The 24147-nt window shown below is 37.0% G+C and overlaps 1 protein-coding gene across 3 annotated transcripts in view; it reads left to right on the top strand.

Moving 5' to 3' along the window:
• The window catches only part of LOC108619742 (uncharacterized), a 107965-nt gene extending 86526 nt beyond the window's left edge, over window positions 1-21439 (top strand). For 2 of the 3 annotated variants that reach the window (XM_089474877.1, XM_089474878.1), the window contains exon 3: window positions 12438-21439. In XM_089474877.1, the coding sequence (XP_089331003.1) occupies window positions 12438-13007 (570 nt within the window). In that variant the 3' untranslated portion in view covers window positions 13008-21439. The remainder of the gene's footprint in view (window positions 1-12437) is intronic. The other variant, XM_089474879.1, reaches the window with a different exon arrangement.
• The last annotated feature ends 2708 nt before the right edge of the window (window positions 21440-24147 follow it).

Raw genomic sequence — 24147 nt, 5'->3', positions numbered from 1 at the left:
AGACAAGGAGAAGCAGATAATATTAAATAAAATTAAATTATCGTTGGTTACTGCTTCAAATTATACTATAAGCAAAAGTAGCTCTAAAGATGTAGGAGATGTAATTTTATAATTGGTTTTCGATAATATTTTCAATCGTTAACCAAAATACGGGAATAGTTCTCGATTTTTTAAAACAAACACGATTAGCCCACGGTATATACGGACTTGCAAAAATCATTTCAAGACCCTAGCTCTTATTTCTTTTGAGAACGAAGCGTTCAAACATACGGACAAGACGTACAAGGCTAACTCAACTCAGCTCGTCGCTCTGATCAGGAATATATATATATTTACTTTATGGAGTCTGTCACTCTGCTTTTTACCTGTTATAAAACAATAATCATAATTATTTATCGATATATTAATATTACCGATCATTTAGTTGATATCGATTATTCCACAAACAGAAAATATCTTCTTCATAACACTTTTTCTTCCGAATAAGACAATTATATTACAAGGGCATACAAGGATTAAGGGCTTCGGGCGGGATGAGGTGAATGAAGGCAGGAGGCGTGGTGCTTGGGAGCGGTTGGTAGTGTTGGACATGACACAAGTGCATTTAGCAAATTAAAATAGTGACCAGACCGAGGCGATTGCGACGATAATAAAGCTGATGATGCCATTGGGTCTGCATGGGGCTCTGTTCATGACGATGACGATGATGATGATGATGATGAGCTGGCGCTGTTATTGTTGCTGTCGCAAATGAGCAGAGCTGAATTGCAATTCCAGCCAGAACTGACACGCACAAAAGGATATATAACATTTACTAATAAATTTCATATTTATGTACGGACATTGCCGACGACCGCAGGGCCAAAGCGAGATCAGGGCGAATGGTGGAGCTGTGACCCGGACGCAGACCCGGAACCCAAAGAGCGCTGAAAATCAACGTGAAATTGCAGTGGGCTATACGCTTGTGTGTGTGACAGTGTGTGGCGTGTGTGTGGGCGTGGGCATGGCAATGGGACAAAACAGTGCGGTTGGCAATGCAAACAGCAGGGCTGGCCAAATGGAGAAGCAGCAGAGCCGCTTGAAATCACAGCAGGACATAAAAAGGATGCGTGGCAATAAAAATAAGCGAAAGCAAACAAACAAACAAACAAACACAGAGACAGCCAGGCAGGCAGACAGACAGACGGACGGACGGATTCAGTAACTGGATGCAGGACGCAGCAGCACATACCGTAAAGGACGAAGGCGTACGTGTGGGTGTGGCTGAGGGCAAGGGGTATACGGTGCCAGGAACAGGTCGCAATTTGCTGTCTGGCTGGAGTGCATTGCTCTGCGAGTCATTGCCAGTGCAGCGGGATGGGGATGGGCATGGCGATGGGAAAGGGGGGATGGGTACGTGTCGTTGGGGAGCAAATATAAATATTCTTCAGCGCACACAAGTCAATTAGTTTAAAGCAAAAAGGAATTCCAAGCGTATCACAATATCCAGTTTCCCTGATATCCCTTTGCTCATATATGCAGCTATATAAATAAATATATATGTACATACATATGTATGTGTATATATTTATGTAGAGAGCGAACAAACTGTTTGTCCGACTGATTGCTCATCGAAAGGCAGCAATCAGTCAGCTATATATAGTATACAATATCTCCATGAAGGTACACATTAAAAATATGTGAAAATGCTCGGGTTGACTGAGAGGGAATTTTTAAATATTTCTGAATTTCACAGTTTCATAATTAAACTAAAAATGCTAGCTATATAATATAGAGCAAAAAAAATATATAAATTTGATTTTATTTATTGAAACATTTTAAATGAATTTCTAGAATTTCCTTTAAATTTGCAGACTTAGTTTTATTGAATTTTTCAGCTCGTGAAATTCTTTAAATATTATACAAATAATTTTTCTTGTTGTTTTCAGTTATAAAAAATTCTTGGAAAATTCAGATTTCTTTTGATTAGCTGAAACTTAAAGTACTTTATATAAAAATATTAAATTAAATTATTAATTCAATTTATTAAAACCTGAGTATGGATTCATTTGAAAGCTTAATATGTTATCACTAACATTTTTTAATAAAAACATTTCTTAAATTCTATACGTGATGAAAATGGATTTTTCAGGTTTTCTTGAAGAATTTAAAAAATTAATTACAAATTAATTTAAAGCTCAAAGTTAATCTTCTATATATATAAAAGAAAGTTGTGTAAAAGTGAAGACCGCTTATAACTTGATTTGGGCTGAACCAATTTTCATGGTTTTTGATTTGTTGGATTTGTCTCCGCAACGAGTTTAGTATAGGGTCTTAAAAATACTGAAAAAATTTGCCGAATACTTGAAAAACGCGGTTTTTTCCCCAAATGTTCAAATTTTATTTATACCCAGTAGGCTTGGTAACAGTGACAGTTTTGACAATAGTGTAGAAGTAAATAAACAAATGTAGTCAGTCAGTCTACGGTCTCCTGACCTCGAGCAGACCTGACTATTCAAAAAAAAAAAAAAAAAAAAAAAAAAAAAAAAAAAAAAAATTTTTCAAATCAAAAGGAAAAATATTTCAAATCAAAAATCTGCAAAAAATCAAAAGATTAAAACCTGACTGTTCAAAAAATAAATAAAAAATTAAAAATTCGAAATTAAAAAAAAAAAAAGGTAATTATTAAAAAGTGTATTTTTGGCTTTTTATATTTTCGGACTTTTAAACTTTATAAATATTTCAAATCAAAAATCTGCAAAAATTAAAAAAAAAATCAAAAGATTAAAACCTAACAATCAAAAATAAATAAAAAATTCAAAATTCAAAATTCGAAATTAAAAAAAAAAAAGTTAATTATTAAAAATTGTATTTTTGGACTTTTACAAAAGCTAAATATCTCGAAAGTTCAGGTATTTGTTTGTCTCAAACATAAATTTGTGTAAATTATTTATATTTATATTTCTCGATTGTTTTATATGGTTTTGTGCGAGGGCAGTATTACTATTAATAAAAATGCCGCGTCCTAGAAGATCTAATCTTTCCCGGCGGACCCATAATGCAATTAGGCAACGGAATAGCGCGAGTCAATTATCTGACGAAGAGCGAGAAATCGCCCGAGAAAGGCTCCGCGTTAGTACCCAGGGAAGAAGGGCCTTAATTCGTGCTTCTCAAAGAGAGGCAGCCCGTGAAATGGCAATAAGAAATGGTTCAAGGATTGATTTGAATCGAGCAGCGTTTCGATATGATTGCACCATTGATTACAGCTTGAATCGTTTAGTTTGCATTGGTCCAATGGACGTTGTTTGCTAGCATTGTGGCGCATTGAAGTTTGCTGGTGAAACGCCCGGTTTGTGCTGCCTTAGTGGTAAAGTGACATTGCCATTAGCGGTCACCATAGCCATTGCGTTCCCTGCTTTATGGCGAAACACTAGAATCACGACATTTTCTAGCGAACACTCAAAAATACAATGCCTGTTTCCAAATGACATAATTTGGGGCGGAAAATATTGGAGACGGATATTTAAGGTAATTTACGTTAAAAATTTTATTTTCTATGACTGCCAAAAAAAAATTTTGAATAATGTAGTTTGTTAGATTTCTGTAAATAGTGTTTGTAAATATAACTATAACTATGGCTTTGAATTTAAAGATTCAAGGCCAGATTTGCCATCGCATTGGATCATTGCAACCTATTGAAGATGCACAGCAAAAATTCTTGCAAATATACTTCATGGGCAATATGGAAGAACAACTTGACCGGCGTCAAGAAATGAACACAGCTATGAAAAGAGCAATTCTCCATGATTTGCATGCTTAGAAATTTAAACCAACCAAAACTGTGCAATGGAACGCGTTTGGTGATAAGAAAACTGATGAGCAATGTGATTCACGCGTTGATACTCAAAGGAAAATTTAAAGATGAGGAAGTTCTTATTTCTAGGATTCCGATGAGCTCAACAGATATGCCCTTTGAATTTAAACGAATTCAATTCCCGCTTCGTCTTGCCTTCGCCATGACGATCAACAAGTCACAGGGCCAATCTTTGACTATTTGTGGCCTCAATCTAGAAAATGCGTGTTTTTCCCATGGTCAATTGTACGTGGCATGCTCACGTGTTGGCAAACGATCCGCATTATTTGTTCTTGCACCCGACCAAAAAACGAAGAATGTCGTTTACAACAAGGTGCTTGAATGAAAATCCGATTAATAAATTTATCAGTACAGTACAACATAGCTTTCAACAATTTTTTACCTTGAAATAATATAGAGGGCAATGCAACGATTGCCGGGCCAGCTAGTTTTAAATAATTTTAAAATTAGTTTCAAGTATCTATATGGCACAATTTTTTAAATCTTTCAAACTTTAATTAAATTTGAATTGCTAATGTTGCATAAAATAAAAATTCTCTACAATTTTATGGAAGTGTACAAATGGTTAGGCTACATACATTAGGCAAACGCGGATATTTACATATAATATTTATCATCGTCGTAATTTCAAATGCAATCTAAATGGGAATCGGCCTAATTTGAAGTCCAGCGAATGGCTGCAGCTAGAAAGAGAGTAGAACAATAATTGGAAACGACAAAATGAAACCGAATCGAAAATGATTTCATTTCAAATATAAATTATCAGATTTGACACAATAATAATTTTAATGCGATGGGGTATAGAGACCAGATACGTCCACTCACAGACACACACACACACACATTCACACACTCATACACACACATTCACACACCTCCATACACACGTGCAATTGCATTAAATTTGTGGTCGTTATGCATATGTATCACGTTTTACATATCAGCGCAAATTATCCAGAAACGTTTTCAATAAAACTCGAAGTGATAAATATTAAATTACATTCTTATCATTTCGAATTGCAATTCAATTAGAATTATACGCTAACCGGCTAAATGGTTTGCATCAGTCAAATATTTCATCAATTATGCCATGGCTAGAAGTAGCTAAGTAAAGTAATCTAAGCTCTTTAGCTTAATAGCTATTCGTAGTCATAATTGGCTGTTTATATTAATCAACTTTGTTTCAAATTATCGCTAAGGCATAAGCGTTTTCTGATATCTGTAAGTAATACTGTTGAATTCTCCAAATTATATACGATTAATTCTATTTACAGCCTCCCCCACCTTCGCTAAGGCAAGGCTTAATACCTTCATGGTTTACTCGTGCACTCTCGAGTACCGTCATTCTCTTTGTTGAGGCTTTCCTTCATGATACAGTTCTGCTTTATTTTATTTGCTAGTTGTGTACTCCCGAGCACCGCCCTCCCACGACAAAGGCTTTGCTTCAGGGTACACCTTTGCTTCAGGGTATCTTATAGTCGTGTACTCCCGAGCACCGTCATTCTCTTTGCTGAGGCTTTACCTTCAAGATACAGCTCTGGTTCATTGTATTTTCTAGTTGCGTACTCACGAGCACCGTCATTCACTTTGATCAGAGTTTGCTTTAAAATACAGCTCTGCTTCAGGGTATCTTCTAGTCGTTTACTCCCGAGCACCGTCCTCTCATGACACAGGCTCTGCTTCAAGGTACAGCTCTGCTTCAGCGCATCTTCTCACCATGTACTCCCGAGCACCGCCCTGCCACTACTCAGGATTTGTGTGAAAATGCAGCTCAAATGTAGCGTATTTCCTAGTCGTATACTGCCCAGCATTGCTACTCATTTTTTTTAATTTTAATTTTATTTTTTTATGAAATATTTTTTAATATTCATTTACAGTCCTTCCCCTAGTAATTTGATGCTATTAAATGTGACAGCTGTAAAGTGTTGGCGATTGTCCAAACTCATAATGAGCGGAGCAAATATTGAAATCACAAATAAAAAGCGAATTAAAGCAAATAAAACATAGCTGTGCATGTGTGGTTGTCGTACAGTTTGTTTAATTTTGCAGTAAATTAAAAGTGGAAAGCATAAAAATTATATGTATGAACTTAATGAATTCAACAATTTTGTAATTTGTTGACATAGTCTAAAGACAACTTCAAATGCTTTTTTGTAGGTATATATACATATATATATAATTTTTTTTTTAAATTTCAATTTGCTTTCATAAATTCCAAAAATAATTATTATTGGAATGTTATTTACAGTCAATTATGTGAGAGTTTAAACCTAATTGGTTTCAATTAAAGAGCCACATGAAAGAGTTGAAATCAACCTAAGGTATTTCTATAATGCAAGTTTACTAAAGCCCATTAAAAATAAGGGATAAAATCGAAATGAAATTGAGCTGGGAAATTCATCCAGAAACCAAAAAAAAATCGTTAAAGTTTTGGATAAAGTTTCGAGAGTCTAAAGCAAAAGAAATTTTGGAACTCTTAGGGCTTATGAAATTGTATGCAAAAATTATGAAACGCTTTAGATGATATTTAAAGTTGAATTTTATTAACAGAAATTTCAATTTGAATGACAAATTATTGTGGCTTTAATAGGGAAAGTTAAGACAAAACGGGGTTTATTTTCATAAAATAAATTTTGTTTTGGGGTGAAATAAATTTAGGGAGTTTAACAATGGAAGCAAGAGCTCATATGTTGATAAATATGATATGATTAAGATTGGATTAAGATGATATGATTCAGATTGAAAAAAGAATATAATTGGCATTTCATCTGATCAAATGAATAAATCACACCTTTTTATACTCATTCACGAAAGTAAATTGAGTATATTGGTTTGTTCGTGTTGCTGACTATTCGCCTGCCTGCCTCTCTGTATGACTGGAAATTCCAATTACATACATACGTGTATACCCTTCGTCCCTAAACTAGGGGCGTGGCAACTGCAACGTTCTTTCCTGTTGAAAAGCAACTTAAATTATTTTAGGTGAAGTTATATTTAAAAAAAAATAAATTAATATAAATATTTATATTAATATATATCACTTAATCTTCGACTAGTCCACACACATAGCAGCGGTATAATCTCCTGTAGTCCGATTGAAGGCATATGTTGTGCGCACAGCTGCTCATTAAGTCGTCGTTGGGTTTGCTTGGCTCATAATGCTTAAGTGCGCTTGCTCAAGCCTCAATAATTATCTAAGCATATTAATATAACTGTTTATTTGTGTGCTTATCGGCCAAATGTTGCCACTCCTGTGTGGAGCCAGTCGATTGGGCAGCTTTAGTCACTAGGCAAGGGTTAACCTCACTCTATTCTAAGTAGTAATTATATCTGTTCTCAGTTGACCTCACAATTTGCACGCAATTTGACAAGCAGACATAAGTACATATATTCCCCATTCGTCAAATGTATTTCAATTATTAATTGAGGCAATGATACACACAGAGATAGAGTGAGACAGAGAGAGAGGGCGAGGGAGATACATAGTCCTGCCTGCGTGTGCGTGTGTGTGCTTGCCTAGGCTACAAAATTGGCTTTGCTCGAGCAGCGCTTGACAACTAACCGAGTTTGGCAGTTTGGCGCAGGGTTGCCAAGTGTTTGCAAAAGCCAAACTTAAGCACTAAGCACTTGACATTTCACGCTTCATAGCAATATCAATGGCAATGTGAATCGAGTCCGCAAATTCCCAATGCCCATGCTGACTATTTACTTATTTTCGGTATTCGGCTTGGGACTCTGAGCAGATTCTTGATTAAACATTTTTGTTATGATATAAATACGTCCACATCTGCTTCTCTATCTCACTGTCTGTCTCGGTCACTATATATATGTGTGTGTGTGTGTATGTGTGTGTGTTTAGTGTACTTACAATTCGCTTTGATTGCTATTTACCGCCTGACTGCATCCTTTTAGCCTTGCAGTTTTGATCCTTTAATAGAATATTTAATTTTAATTACAAACATTTGATTTCCCACTTCAGCCAGCGCTACTCTATAGCAACCAAGAGACAGCTAGAGAGAGAGAGAGTGCGAGAGGGGGATGGCATGTGACTTTAAAAATGCATGACATATGTCGCTCTCGCCATACACAGAATTTGCGCTGAATGGCAGGCGAATTGAATGCGTGTCTGGCTGAATGCAGGCATAAGCCCGCCCAAGTTGTGGAACTAAGCGTGACAGCAACGGCAACGATGGTGGCAACGGCGGTGGCAACGGCGATGGCGATGCCGACGTCGAGACGACAAGACCAAGTACTATATACGCCTTTGTTAATGCCCAGACTGGAGCGCTGACAGCGTCTTGAGTCCTTGCAACGAGGGTCTCCTTACAGCGCTAAGAGGGCACGCACTACGCAGACAACATTTAAAGCAATTTCCTATTATAATTCGTAATCAGTTTACGGCTGGAAAAACAATTTAAGGTGCTGCCTAGCTAAATGAGGTTGAAGTTGAAATTTGTCTGACGGCATGAAGATCTCGACGTGTGTCTGGCTATATATGGTGTCTGTCTATAGCTGTGGTAACTGCGGCAAGATTTGATATCTCAAATGGTTATACAACTATGCAGTATTTCATAAAATCTATCTGTATGTCTATCGATATATATCGACAGATAACTTGTTTGCGATTTATTAAAATGCCTATCGATATATATAGCCAGATAACTTGCTTTCGACTCATTAAAGTGCCTATCGGTACTTCCATATTATGTTTATTCGATATTCATTCCTATCGGTATATGTCTATTGATATCGATAATTCGAAATGACAGAGAATCCGTTTTTGTTTCGATTTACACAGAAATTAAAATTATCGAGATTTATCTAGAACGATTTTCTTTAAGGGGATAGAATTTTTTCGTCATATCGCAATTTTCTACAGTAAAGTCTTTTTTTTCTCAAACATTTTTAAAGAACTTTATAGATATAAATATATACTTATCGATGAAAATTTATGCAAATGTCCCAAAATTTAGAATATGCATATATAATGAATGTGTATGTATCGATAACAAACTTTTGTTTTGGTAGTCTGCTTACTAAGTGTGTGCCTATCGATAACAAACATTTGATTCGATATTATGTATACGAAAGGTATGCCTATAAATAAGCGAAAATATAACTGCTTATGCTTTCAAGTGAGCAGATGAGGGAAAGGTACATAGATATCAATATGTATCTGTCTATAGCTATTTTCACACTCTATAGAAGGTATAAAATATGTTTACCTATCGATATATGTGAATGTTTATCGATAGCTCATTTTAAAAAATGTGAATTCATTAATAGAAAGCTGTAAGCTTTTAGTCTCAATCAACTTGTCTAATATTCGATAGATTGAACTCCATGGAGCGACCCTCGCGTAACATAAGAATCGTGTGCCCCATGCAGCTGCCACATGCAGCGCTGGCTGCCTTCTATGCTTATTTGTGGATGCTCGCATGTTGCACTTTATGTGCCATGCCTGTGGGATGATGATGATGATAATGATGATGATGATGAGCTCTGCGTATGTTGACTGAACAGCAACAGCAGCCGAAAGAGCTTAGGGCTGCTCCAGCTATATGAAGGACTATTCAATCCTTTGCCAAGCAGCGGGCGATTGAAGAGTCATAGCAATGACCTTAGCTGCACTTGGCTGGCTTTATTTTTTTTTTTTTTGCATTGGCAGCAGCAGCATGCGAGAAAGCAAACAACATAGCATAGGGCATAAAATATGCAAAATATGAAAAACATGTCTAATAATGATTTCCCTTTCTTGCTCTCTTTGCAGGTGAGTAGACGTATGCGTATTTGGCATTTTCAAATCCCAAGCATCAGTCTGATGTGCACATGTTCCTCCCCAAATATCTGTATGTATATATTGTATATATATATGTGTCTATAGTGGGTAAGTAGTCAAACAGGGCTGGAATGAGCATTCAACTCATCCAATAAAACACACACAGACACAGACACACACACACACACACAGACACACGTATGTTCATACACCTGTGCACCAGCAGTCACATTGACAGCCCATCGATTTTGCAGTCAAAGTCGGAAGTTAAAGTTTGAATGCGATACTTCTTGCTCTCGCCTCGATGGCTTTGCGCTAAGTTCTGCGTTTGCCGGTCGCGTTCCATTTGTCAATGTGGAGCACGTACTCAATCTTCTGGCTTGTCAAACTTCCCAATGTTTGCGGCCAAAATATCAAAAAGAAAGCACAAAAATATATATATGTATATGTATAAATAAATAGGAATTTCGTTTGATGTTTCTCTCACATTGTGGGCGGCTGCAATTGGATATGTGGCTGCTGCTGCTGCTGCTGCTCCTGCTGCTGCTGTCAGTGACGGCTTCTGGGTTTAGCAAATGTCAGCTTGTCTTGTATATTGATATACAAGTATGTTATATACATTTGTATACACACACACAGCCACTCACGCACTCTCACGCATCATACCATATCTAGCTACTTAGCAAAATAGATTCGAGTTGCGCTGCTGTGCAACACGTGCTGCTGCTAGAACATGGCGAGCAGCAGTGATGACGTAGGGTTATCGATTGGTTATCGATAGCCATTGGCTGTCATAATATTGGACAGCTTTCATGAGCTATGACAGAGTTGAATTCGAATCGAAGCAAAGTAGAGGCAATGTTGCCTAGCTCTACATTTTATCAGCAGCATTTACCATGAGGTAGCCAATTGTAAAGTAGATGGTAATATAGCAAACTCTTAGCCAGCTTGGCTTGAGTTAGGGAACTGTAAATATATAGAACAGTTTAATAGAGTAGGAATAAATGTTGATAAATACAAACATTCCTTAGGCGAAACAAACTCAATTTTCAATAAGTCTACAAGTCGGATTTGACATGAGGTATGGTTAACTAAATGTTAAATAACATCAATCAAACTTTAAGAATAAATCCATCTAGCTACTATCTTTAGCTGGCTTGTAAATTGTACCAGCAATCAAATTCCACTAAAATAAACCTATTTTCAGATAAAGCCTAACTATACCAAAAAATATCAGTTGAGCTTTTCGAAAGGACAAAGGAATGTATTAAAAGAGAGTTCGAATTTATTAACAGTAATTATACTTGATTGTAAATATTATGAGTAGCATTCCGATAGGTGTAATCTAAAGGCTAAAATACTAAAGACTAAAATTATATTAAAGTGTATGCCAAGTGCTGGAAAGTTTCGGCAGTATTAATAAAAATACTGTTCGTGTCACGAGCACTGCGGAAATAGTATTAAATTCATATGATTCTATTAGTAAAACAAACAAAAGCAAAAGCACATGCACATGCACACACACACACACACACACACTTAACATACCAGAACACGCACACACACTCACATATACAGATATATATTTATATGTATGTATGCATTAAGTATTGTGTATACATATCCAGCCACTCACGTAGCTCTTGAGCTCTTACTCAGCATCGTTTGCTCGACTCTCTGTGCCATAACGAAATTACGAAGTTCCTAACTAAACAAGTTGCCAATACATAATAATGCACACAATCCACAGCCAACAATGGGGCTGACAGGGCTGTGCCTGTGGGCGGGACGGGGCAAGGGGCGGCGTGGTACGGGTACGGCCATATGGGATAGCTGCAGCGTAAGCCAGGAGGAGTTTTTTTATTCGCAGCTGGACAAAAGAGACGTCAGTCGTTTCATTTGACTGATGTGCATGGTCACTAGTTGTATGCCTCTCTCTCACTCTTCTTCTCCCTCTCTCTATCTCACGCACACACACACTGTGCAAACAGGTCTGGTACCCTATGGCATTTGCAATGCTTTTTACAGCCGAGTTGCTCTAATAATTCAAATACACAATAAATAAACGTGCATTGGTCTGCAACAACTCTAAATGGAATGTCAAGCACTTAGGCCCAGTAGGTCCTGAGTCCATTGCAAATCGAATGCGAATGCAAATGCGATTGCGAATGCGAATGCCAAAGGAAATGCGTTAAAAACGAACAAGCATAGGTCAGAGCACTACGAAGCTCAATGCGAGCAGTTTTCGAAACACTCATCAAGTGCTCGAGAGTGCGAATTGATGCGTAATTAGAAATGAGCTCGCATAGAGCCAATATACTCATTCGATACTCATTCTATACTCATTCTATACATTGAGCTTTTCAAAAATTGGAAGTATATTAACTTTGATTGAGATCAATATTGAATAAGTGCTGTATAAACACACCCGTGGTCATGCAAATAGTAGCAGAAAACAATTAAAAATTGAAAAAAAAAACCGTGCACTTAAATGTGTATCAATTATTGTCAAAGTATATGGGGAAAAAAAAAAAAATTAAATGTTAAAAAATATTTTTAAAATAAGAGTAGAGTTTTATATAAATATAAAGCTCATTTATAGCAAGTCGTCAGTTTGCTGTATTTTATTCTAAAATGTGTTGCTCGCTAATAGTATCTCAAAAACTATATTTATTGGGATTATGTATTGTTGGACTATTGACCCTAAGCCTAGCACAAAAGGTATTTTAAGCTTGATCAGGATAAAAATTTAAAATACTATGTATCAAAAAAATCTTTCATAAAATTTCTCAAAATGTTCCCAAGAGCGTCACATTCATGGGCTTGAAATGTGAAAAGAAATCCAATAAAGTATCTCAAATTTCCTGTGTTTTGGAAACAAATAACTCATTTACGGTGGAAGCAACGGCGGGCGACAAGGATGTCATCAGTTTGATTGGCTTTATGGATATGGAGCTCAAGCACTATCAGCCCAAGGGAATGCGAGTGCGTGGTAGTCGTTTGGATATATGCAAGATGCTAACATCTGGTGTGCGACCCTCATTGTTGAGCTTTCTCTATGCCGGCATACAGCAGGCTGAGCACAATTTACCAGAAAACTGTCCCTTTAAGAGGGTGAGTAAAGCACACACACACACACACACACGCACACACACACAGATAAAACTGATCATGAATCGCTTACAGAATGTGAAATATACACTGCGACGCCTGAAGTTCAATCCAAATACTTTGCCCATTTTCGTGCCCGAATATAACTTTACGTTTTCAATCAAATTCTTTGGGAATAATGCGAATCTCTTTGATTTGCGTGTCTGGGGCTCCTATTGCGAACTTGATAATGAAGCTTGTTTGGGCAAAACAAAAATTAAATAAATAAAATCGGCTGCGATTAACTGTGAAAACTTTTCCATAACAATTTGTTTATCTTTGTGAATGTTATGCATGAATAAATTATTTAAAAAAAAAATTGGAGTGATTAAAGCAATTTGTAGACTTTATCTTGATGGAATGTGAGCTGAATAAACTGGTTGTAGTTATTAGGGTTGTCGAAAATATATCAATATATCAATATATCAACATATCAATATATCAATATATCAATATATCAATATATCAATATATCAATATATCAATATATCAATATATCAATATATCAATATATCAATATATCAATATATCAATATATCAATATATCAATATATCAATATATCAATATATCAATATATCAATATATCAATATATCAATATATCAATATATAAATAGTATAAAAATATATTTATATCGGAATATATATATATATATATTTCCCAAATATCGAATATTTTATGTGATATTTTTGATATATTTGAATGATAAGTGAACCAAGCGAAAAGTACAAAAATTGAATATGCTGAACTTCGTGTTCGGACTTTAACAATGGAGCATCCAAATAAAATTTGTGCCTTAAAGTAATAAAAACAAGTGCCTAACACAACAGATATGTCGTCGCATATGGTAAAGAGCATTATGATAGTTTTGAGTACCGAATACTGGAGTTAAGCGGTCTTTATCATATAAATAACAAAATACTTATTCTATTATTTTTGTTTTTTTTTTTTTGACGATTTATAAATTTGTTGTGGAGAAAAAAAAAAAAATAAAAAAACGAAAAAGATTGATTTATCGATATTTTTAAAGTTGCATATCAAATATTAATTTGGTATTTTTTCAAAACTTTATATTTAAAAAAATCGATAACAATATTTTAAAAATATTCGACAACTCTAGTAGATAAGCATATGGTTAGTATAAATAAAACAAGTAAGAAAGCTCTAGTCGAGACTGCTCGACTAGGAGATACCCTGAACCCTCTAATCTGATATTCTAATCATTCTGCACTTCTTTTATGCACACATACATACACATGCATCCACACGCACGCATAAGCCTGCGATCTGCTAACTGCGCAGTAAGCAGCGACTGCGCTTGGGCTGCGCTGCAGTGTGGGCAATATTATGAGAATTTATTTGTCGAATAATTTCTTTTGTAAACATATGATCTTAATGAAACTTTCAGAGTATAATCATATGGTAAATATGTGTGTACATTCCAAAGCACAAGTCTCTAGTACTTGAAATGCGTTTTTTACGAATTGGCGGAGAAGGGGGCGTGGTATCCAAAATCTGTAAATTACAAAAGCTTTGTATCGATTAACTATATATACAACACAAATTTGAAGACTACAGGTCTAAAAATGTTCAAATTAGGCTAAAAAACAAAATCAATTTTTCGATTATTCTCGATAAAAAAGTTATCGGACGATTAACTTTATATACAACACAAATTTGAAGACTACAGGCTTAAAAATGTTCAAATTAGGCTAAAAAAACAAAATCAGTTTTTCGATTATTCTCGATAAAAAAGTTATCGGACGATTTATCGAAAAAATAAAGCAAACTCGTACTGCGTATGGTACACACGAGTATGCATGCCAAATTTCAGCTCCCTAGCTCTTATAACTTCTGAGATCGACGCACTCATACGGACGGACGGACGGACAGACGGACAGGGCTATATCGACTCAGCTCGTCACGCTGATCAAGAATATATATACTTTGTGGGGTCTGCCACGCCTCCTTCTGTCCGTTACATACTTTTTCACAAAACCATTATACCCTGATTTCCCATTTTCAATGGGTTCAGGGTATAACTAGCCAATGGATCATTCACAGGCTAATAATTGTTGTGAATAGGTATACTATTTTGGACTATAACTATATATGATAACTATAAATGTACTCTACATTTATATAATCTTCTAATTTTTCCTATAATTTTCTCATAAATTTATCCAAGCAACTCGACTTTAAGAGTTGCTTAGGAACATGCCTGAAAAATGATATCAAATATATTTCTCTATATATGTATATATTGTATATATATATTTATTTATATATATGTTTAGCTCTGCTCTTATAACCTATTGCTATGGCTATTATTATGGCAATTACTTTCAACTTTTTGGTATATAATTTATCATGTGAACATCAGCATCTGGTGTTTCTCAGTGTTCTAGTTTCGCCCATTTGGCATTGCCTATTTCCCATCGCCCATCGCCCATCGCCCATCGCCCATCGTCCATTTCCCATTTCCCATTTTCAATTTTCCTTCGTCAGCTTTCAACTTTTCGTTGTGTGTCTCGTGTGTTTTTGCGCTGGGTTTATCAATTTGTTATTTGGTAAACCTTTTAGCCGGGACATGTGCACAAATTTCCATTGTTTGGCTGTCGTAATTCAAAATTGATAAACGTAATACCGTTTTACCGTTTTACCGTTCTGCCCGTTGCCATTTTCCAGTGGCGTGTCGACCCAAAAAAGTCAAAATAATTATACCCAATATAAGCCCAATGCGCGATAAGTGTTGCATTTTACATGAATGTCTATTAAGATGACATTAACCCAGTTACAAACTTTTAATAGCAAAAACTTTTTTCCTTGTTTTAATATTAAATTGCTGAAATCACAATTTTATACCGAAATGTTATAGACTTTAGCCAGGCGAACTTTTGTTCGCCTGCTTGACTGATTCGTATTCCACGTGCGCTTTTTGTTTAACCAATATTATGGTTGAGTAGGTTTTATAGTATTTTTAAAGTATTTTATTGAGCGGCTTGATAAATTCGTTTAGAGAATTCGTAATGCAAGGGATGGTATGTGATTTAGTTAGGATTTAGTGTGGGTTTTCCAGATCTGTTGATATCTTCTGATGTTAGATCATCTTGTTTTAAGATTATTTTCTCAATAAATTTGACAATTTCATTTGAATCACATTTCAATATTTGAGGACTTTGCTGTGAATTTTATGATCTGCCGAAGTTTGGGTTCCGTTTTCTCTGATATCCTGATATCTGCTGGCTTTCGTATCTTTTCGTTTCTAGTCTACAGTATTTTTGTATTTTGTAAATACTTTTTAGCTAAACTGTAAAATATCATGTGCAGTTTAAGTCAATCCTGTTAGATCTTGATCAGTTCTTTGAGCTCAAGATCTGTCTATCTGTTTCAGTTTTATTTTCATTTCAAGTCAAACTTCAACTTTCTCTGCCTTTACCTTTTCTCACCTTAGGCTGCTCCAATTTGCACTTGATTCACTTGATTTTGTAGTAATACTAAAGTTTTCGCTTAATCGAGTTTCACTTAAATTCAGCTTCTCTTTAATTTACTTTACTTTTAATAATTATCGCCTTTGCATTTCCCTTGAGATTGCGCGACTGTCACATGTTCAATATTTTAATTGCAGGCGGGCTAATTAATTAATTGAAGTGAAATGAGCAATTGTTGCCTTTGCCTTTGTTCTTGTTGCTGCTGTTATTGTTGTTGTTGTTGTTGTTGTTGCTTTTGTGCCATTTGTTTCGTTCGCTGTTCGATTTGCTTATGCTGCAATTTTCATTGTATTTGTATCCTTACCCCGTTTGGGGCGGCTTGCACTGGCCGCACGCTGGGGGCGTGGTCGTCAAGGGCCCAGCAGCACATGTGCCACAAACAGCAGCAACAATGCATGGCATAGCCTGACTAACTGGCTGGCTTTGGCTGGTGTCTCAGCTGTGACACAACCTTGAGGCACGACAACAACAACAACAACAACAGCAACAACAAAATAACAGAGAACACCCACTTGCCACACACCCACACACACACACACACACACACATACTCAAGGCTTGTATGTAAATTTCATATGCCTGCTCTGCATGCGCCTTCGGGTGGTTATTGATTTTTGTTGCTTTTCAGGCCATTTTTTTCCTTCTTTTTTCTTTATTCTCTGCCACTGCCTCTGCCTTCCGCTGCTGCTGCTTCCTTTGTTGTTGTTGTGCGCGCGCTTAAGCATTATTATTATAATAAAATCAACAACAACAGCCTGTCTAGCTTGATACCCTAGGCATGGCTACAAATTGCCATCGGCTCGCCTATCGATGGAATCTGTTGTATGCCATGACTGCGTGATTATCGGTATTTATCGATACGTTAGCTGAGTGGAATGCAAAGAAAATAGGTAATAATGGTTTATCATGCTAAACAAATAAAAGATATCGCTTAGTAATCGATAAATATCGAATTTATCACTATTGTCGTCCAAGGAATATATAGTTGTTATGATTGACATACTTTAAAATCGATAAATGTAGATGTGGGCAGTATTATATTAGAAGAAATATATAGCTGTTATAGCTAAGGCAATAAATGTAGCAGCTTCAATAGTTTTTACTGCAACAAATATAGTAGATATCGGCTACAAATCGATAAATATCGATGTTGGTAGTATATACAGTATATAAAATATACAGTTGTTATAGCTTAAACATGTGGTATTTTAATGAAACGAATAGTAGACATTGCCTACAGATCGATAAATATCGATGTAGTATATACAGTGTATAAAATATGCAGTTGTTATAGCTTAAACATTACATGTGACATCATTAAAAGTTCATAGTGCTAAGCGGATAATAGACATCGGCTACAAATCGATAAATATCGTTGTTTGCAGTATTATATTAGATGGAATATATAGCTGTTAGAGCTAAGACAATAAATTTAGCAGCTTCAATAGTTTCTAATGCTAAAAATATATTGGCTAAAAATCGATAAATATCGATGTTGGCAGTATTATAATACATCTTCAAAAATGCTGAGCTATATATTTTGCTATTGTATAAGTATATGCCTAGCGTAGAGTATTGATATGCGTTCAGCTGGACTCTGCGAAATTCTCTTCTCTTATACAAAATGCCTTTCGTATATATGTATATGTGTATATATATGTATGTGTATATATAAAGCAGCTGAGAATCTTTGTAGAATCAACTTGGCTTTCATGTCTCGAACATGTGTCTGCCAGCCACCCACACACCCACCCACACACACACACACACACACATACTCTTACCTTATCTCTCTTTCATCTTCTGCCCACCTAGCTCTCTCCCTTAGTGTACTGGCTGACCCTCTGTCATTTATTACATATTTGTATTAATTTAGTTAAAGCTGCTGCAGCCTCGGTGGCACGGCCACATGGATGCCAGGGTTATGGGGCAGGCAGCTCATTAAAGCGGTCGTGCCTGGGCGCGTGTACAACTTGTAATTTCAATAACTTAGTTTGCCAGTGGCCCATGGACCCCGTGGCGAGAGGCGAGAGGCGAGAGTCGAGAGTTGCGAATCGCTTTATCGCACTGCCAAGCTTCGAGGTCCTTCGCCGTGTGGTTTGCCTCGTTTTGCTCCAATTTTCAAAGCATTATGCTTATGAGAATTTATGTTATGGCCAGACATGTGTGCACACACACACTCACACTCACAAACACACATACACATACACATACACTATAGGAGAGCCACACACGCATACCCACAGACACATGCCTGCTGGCCTGCTAGCATGTCCTGTCTGCTTGCCTGGCTGCCTCTTACACTTGCCCCATCCTGCGGCCTAGTTTTGCCACAGCTTCGCGCGCTCCTGCAATTAGTTGAGCATGATATAAATGTTGCCCTGTTTTGCTATGCTGCCATGAATTGCCTTTGCACTTTTACCAGCTCATTTGCCGCGATTTACCTATCTACACACACACACACACACACACACACACACATTTGTTGCTGCAGCTGGGAGCTAATGAAGTCGCCAAGATTGCCAACAACTTTGTTCAGCTGCCATTGCTGTTGCCAGCACAGATACAAGATAAGAACTGGCAAGAGTGCTCTAGTCAATTGCTCTCGACTAGCATATACCCTGTTGCAGCTTGTATGCCCAAAGGGTATAGCAATTGATTGATTGTATGTAGAGAGACAGACAGATAGACAGATAAATAGATGAGCTGTGCTAAGTCGACACGGCTGTTGATTTTGCTGGCCATAGTATATAAGCCAAGCCTCCTGCTGCCTGTTACAGGCTTGAGCATGAATACCCTATATGCTTGCAATAGGTTTGGCATATAAACCAACTAACACTAGGCTACAATGAACAGTTAGTATACTGCTTAAATATAGTTAATCCAAGCTTGCCATCAAATGATTAAATTTCTTATCGAGCATATATAATATTTAAAGTCCCTGTGCTATAATTTTCATAAACAGCTATATATGTAGTATCAGAAAGAGTTACGATCTCTTCTGTGCATATAAAACATATGTTTATAGCTTCAAAAACCAGGTAGTCTAGCCTAGATATAGCAATTTGTCCTTGTAGTACTCTCACTCGGTCAAAGTTTTGCCATAGCTAGCAGAGTAGAGCTCCACTCGATAGTTTCTCCGACGAAGGCTTTACATATCTATCGAATCGATCGTTATATCGATCGCTTTAACACCGTATATAACATCTCTCTTGATCCATGTATTTATGGGCATACGGTCTCACAATTATAACAACTCTAACGCCCCTACATTGCCTGGAGTACCGTCCCGTGGCATCTGGTAGTGTCAGTAGCGTCGTGTGACAACTTTGCTGAAGCTGCAGCAATAATTTCTTTCTCACTCACTGGCCATGGCCTCGTTTGGCTCAATTAGCCTCGGTTAGGGTATGCACAAGCTGTACCGTAGTGCACTTAATTAATTATGTGATTTGTAGTCCTATCTCTAGTGGCAGCTACATTAACCAAACCAATTGTTGTACCTGTCCCGTCCCGTCCATCCAGTCATGCAGCACCGTCTGCACGTGTCCACTCTGGCTTCTATTCAACTGTCCTGCATTGCTATTGTGTTGGCTGGCTGCTGCCTCCTGCTTGCTTTCTACCGCCTCCTGTCTAGCTGCAAGTCGACAACAATAAGTTTTCAGCTGATTTCCAATATGGCCTGCTGGGCATACAAATGTTTATCTTGTTGGTTTCTTGTTACTTGGCTGCTGTGGCTGCTCTGTTCAATTGATTTCAAGTCAAAGTCAAGGATGAAATTGAGCTCTGCATAATTAAGCTGGAAACTTTGTTTGTTTCCATGCTCACGATACTCATTCAATTCATTTTCTAGAGCATTTCTATATACTCCATAGAATCGGCTGACAAATTGCGGCTAATTAGCGTTGAGTGTTGAGTGGAAATAAATATTAAAGCTGCTTAAAAGTCATAGAGCTTTTTAAGAAACTTGAAATAGCGTCGCTGCATGTGCTTTGAAAGCTGTTTCAAGAAGCTTTTGTATACTTAGAACTGTATTGAAAAGCTGTTTAAGTGAGCTTTTTTATGAATAAGCTAAACTAATTGAAATATATTTATTGCATAAAAACTTGAATTTAGTTACTTCTAAAGTATTCAAGTTGATTAATTAAGACAGTTTTCTTACTGCTTTCCAATTATCGAATGTATTTGCTATAAATACTTTGTACACATATGAAGATATTCGAGCTTAATTGACCCAGTTACGAGCCAAGCTTACACTCGACTGCACTTTCACTTGACTCTGCTAGCACATAGAGGGCTTCATTGATATTTAATATGTCTGCTCAAACAAGAGTGTTTTACACTTCAGCTAGGTCACAGAAAAAAAAAAAATTGAAAAAAAAAAATAAAAACAGAAAGAAAACAAAAAATAAACACTTAAGTATTCAAATGAATTTAATAAAATCAAACTTCAGGCGAGTAAAGCGAGGAGAAATGCGAAGCGAAGAATGAAATTGAAATCAAATTGAAGTTGAAATTGAAATTGAATTCATTTATTCATCTTTATAGGGATTCATCTTCCACCAACATCTCAAACTTCGAGCTCAGCTGTTGTCATGGCGTCTTAAATTCTTTTTCTTTAACTTTTGTGATTTTCTTCCCCGTTCGCTTGACTACTCTCAGTTGGGAAGCCCTTTCTTTCTTTTTGGCGTTGCTCTCATATTACTCACTCACATCGGCTTGTGCCAGAGGTATGTCAATTTTGTTATTATGCGCGAAGCGCTTGAATCGCAGTGGAATCTGATTCATTTTAACCATCTAACATATCCTCGTACTAGCCCCAATCAGTTTCGCAGCTGATGTTGTCATGTTTGCCTCTACCCCACCGTCTGTCTGCCTGAGGGTGTTTCTATGTGAAATAGTAGTAGATAACGAATAGATACCTGAAACTTTGCATTACTCCTCTGTATTGTTATTCGTGTATGTTGTTGTTGTTGTTGTTGGGTAAATATAATCAAATTTATGTACATCCTTTGAGTATTAAAGAATAAATATAACGGAATCTGTTAAGAGCTCTATTGGGAGCAACTTAATTTAAGTATCTGATGAATTTTAGTTAGTCACTAAGCATATACAGTAGAGTCCCCATAATTTGATATATCAAGGGGATCAGTTTTTTTTTTCGATTTACACAGAACCTCAAACTTTTGAGAATTATTGAGAATGAATTCCGATCAAGGGGATAGATTTTTTTTTTTCGATTTATCGCGATTCTCGATTTAGCGGATGCGTACCAAGTATCGATGGAGTGTCGAACTCGACTGTATAAATATATTGTATATCTCAAATCATATTATATTATATTCTGTTCTATTTTAAGTTAAATAGATTCTATCCCAGAGGATTTCATCTATTCGATAGATTCCATTTAATCTTTTATTCTAAAATACATTTCGAGTTTATCAGATTATACTACGATCCAAAGGATTTCATCTACTCTTTTGATTATCTTTTGTCTTACACCATTCTAAAATATATTTCAAGTTCATTGGACTCATTCGACAGCAATAGTTTGAGCACTTTGATAATTTAAGTTGTTCGGCTCTTAGATTTAAACTCGTTTATCATAAAAATTACTTTAGTTTTACCTTTTCCATACTGCCACTGGCTTCACTTTCCCTTTCACTTTTCTCTTTCACCTTTTCCCTGCTTTACATTCGAAACCATTCGGAAGGCTCATTTTACATTTTCGTGCTGCTCGTCTTGTGCTGAGCGTTATATTTCTGATTCACAATAAAGCATCATGTGCACTATTCTAACTTCAGTTGCTTAATTTAAAGCGCAAAGCATTCTTGAATCAGTTTTAGATGAATCATGGAGTATTTTGATAGCTTTTGATTGCTTATTATTATATGTGACGTAAGCAAGAGCTAAGGTATTTGGCTTAACAATCTTAATTGGAACTTTAACAAAGAGCAATTAAGATATTTTGTATAAGATATGCAAAGACTGCAATCAATTGCATATTGTGAATGACTGATTTAATGCAATTTGAACTTGTAGCTAATAATAATATACTTGCTCAAATGGGTTTATTAGATTATTGCAATTTATTGAGACGTTGATTTTAATTAGACAACCGATTCGATTCCTTGCAGCCTGATTGCCTTGACCCATATGAGCAATATGTATAATTGGCAGTATTGTAATTTCTGTAGAAAATGTCATTTTCAGATATTTAACTGAATCTTGGCAATTAAGAGTCCAAATTTATTTAGCTCGAATCACATATGAGAGAAAATTGTCTGCTGTAATTGTGGTTATAATTTGATTTTCTGCTTTGCTCTTTTCTGTGTGAATTAAAAAATTCATGGAAAATTTCAGTTGCCAAAATTTTGCTGCAATTATTGCGACATTTGATGCAGAAATTCATTGATCAATTAAATTTGACTTTTGACATTGCGACAGCAATTTTAGTTATGGGGAAATTCGAATGCAACGACTGTGGATGCTGGCAGCAGAGATTTGATGAAGGCCGGCAGTCCACAATATGTCATAATGCACCCATTAGGGGGAGTCCTCTTAAAGGAAGTCTATTTAGCATTTGCTTTTCTTGATGCTTTATTCATTCAGTAATGAAGTCGGTTGAGAATGATTTAAAGACAAGCTAAAAACAAAAGCAACAAAGTTATAGATGAGCGACATGATTAACAAATTTGCTAGCATGCTAAGAGCGAGCACACACACCCACACACACACACACACACAGATAAAGACACAGACAGAGCAGCTGCTGGGGTAGTTCGGTTTTTTTATTCCAACATAATCATCTACAGCTAAGCTGCCCGAAAAAAGGAAGTAGAAGTGGAAGAGGGAGGGGGAGTGGGTTTGGGTGTGGTAGAGAGCGGAAAAAGTTCTTTTTTTTTTGTTGTTGCTGTTTTTGGGGTAGCGACGAAATTTATGCAAAGCACAGCTAAAAGAGAAAATACATAGAAGAAGGAAAAAAGACAAAGTAAAGGTGCGTGAGTTCGGCGGGGGGAGGGGCGGTTAAGGCTGTGGGGATGGGGGGATGGGGGATGGGGGATGGGGGGTGTTGGTGGTAGTGCTGGGGGTGTGGCTGTTGTTTGGCATTCCTGTGTGCGGCAAATGCTGCTGCTGCAATAGAGGCGAAAGAAATTGTTGAAAATCCTGCATAAATTGCGTGACGCATAAAAGTATGCAATAAAAATCACAACAAACATGTGCGTAAAAAGCAAAACCAAGCACCGCCCAACAGCCCACAGCAGTGACACTGACTGTGGCTGTGGCAGTGGCAGTGGCAGTGGCAGGTGTGGGTGTAGGTGTAGGTGTAGGTGTAGGTGTAGGTGCAGGCAGCCGTTCCACCTGTTCAACTTGGCCCCGTGCGCTAAATGGCAAAGAATAATGCGAACGGCACATCGCGACACGCGTCAAAACTTTAAAAACTATGCAACACTGTGCCTCAGTCCACTGTCACCCATCGCACATCCCGCCTGGCCGTAGCCTGCTCCCCTGCTTGTCTGCTTGTCTATTCATCCCTCGGTGCCGGCGTAGGCAAACCCACTGCGACCATGACGCAGCTCTTTGGGGCGTTTTGTCACGCCCACGTGCGATGCCATGCTTTAGTGAAGCTGCAAAGCTTTTAATTAAGGCATTTGCATTTTATATCAGACAGATACACTCACACACACACACACACACACACACACACACAGACACACACACATATTCGCAGTCAGAGGTGGAGAGAGAGCTGACAGGTAGCTGTGCGAGTATTTCGGCCACAAGCGCGCCGCAAGTTATGCAACAAAAATGCGCTCTCCGCGCCGCGCCGCGCCACGCCCCTCCCGACCCACCCGCGCCACGCCGCACAGCCACAG

Source organism: Drosophila arizonae, chromosome X (genome assembly GCF_054131065.1).
Source record: "Drosophila arizonae isolate 15081-1271.41 chromosome X, UAZ_ARI_1.0, whole genome shotgun sequence".
Lineage (NCBI taxonomy): Eukaryota > Metazoa > Arthropoda > Insecta > Diptera > Drosophilidae > Drosophila > Drosophila arizonae.
The sequence above is the reverse complement of the archived record's forward strand: the minus strand, read 5'-3'. Positions and strand labels throughout refer to the sequence as shown.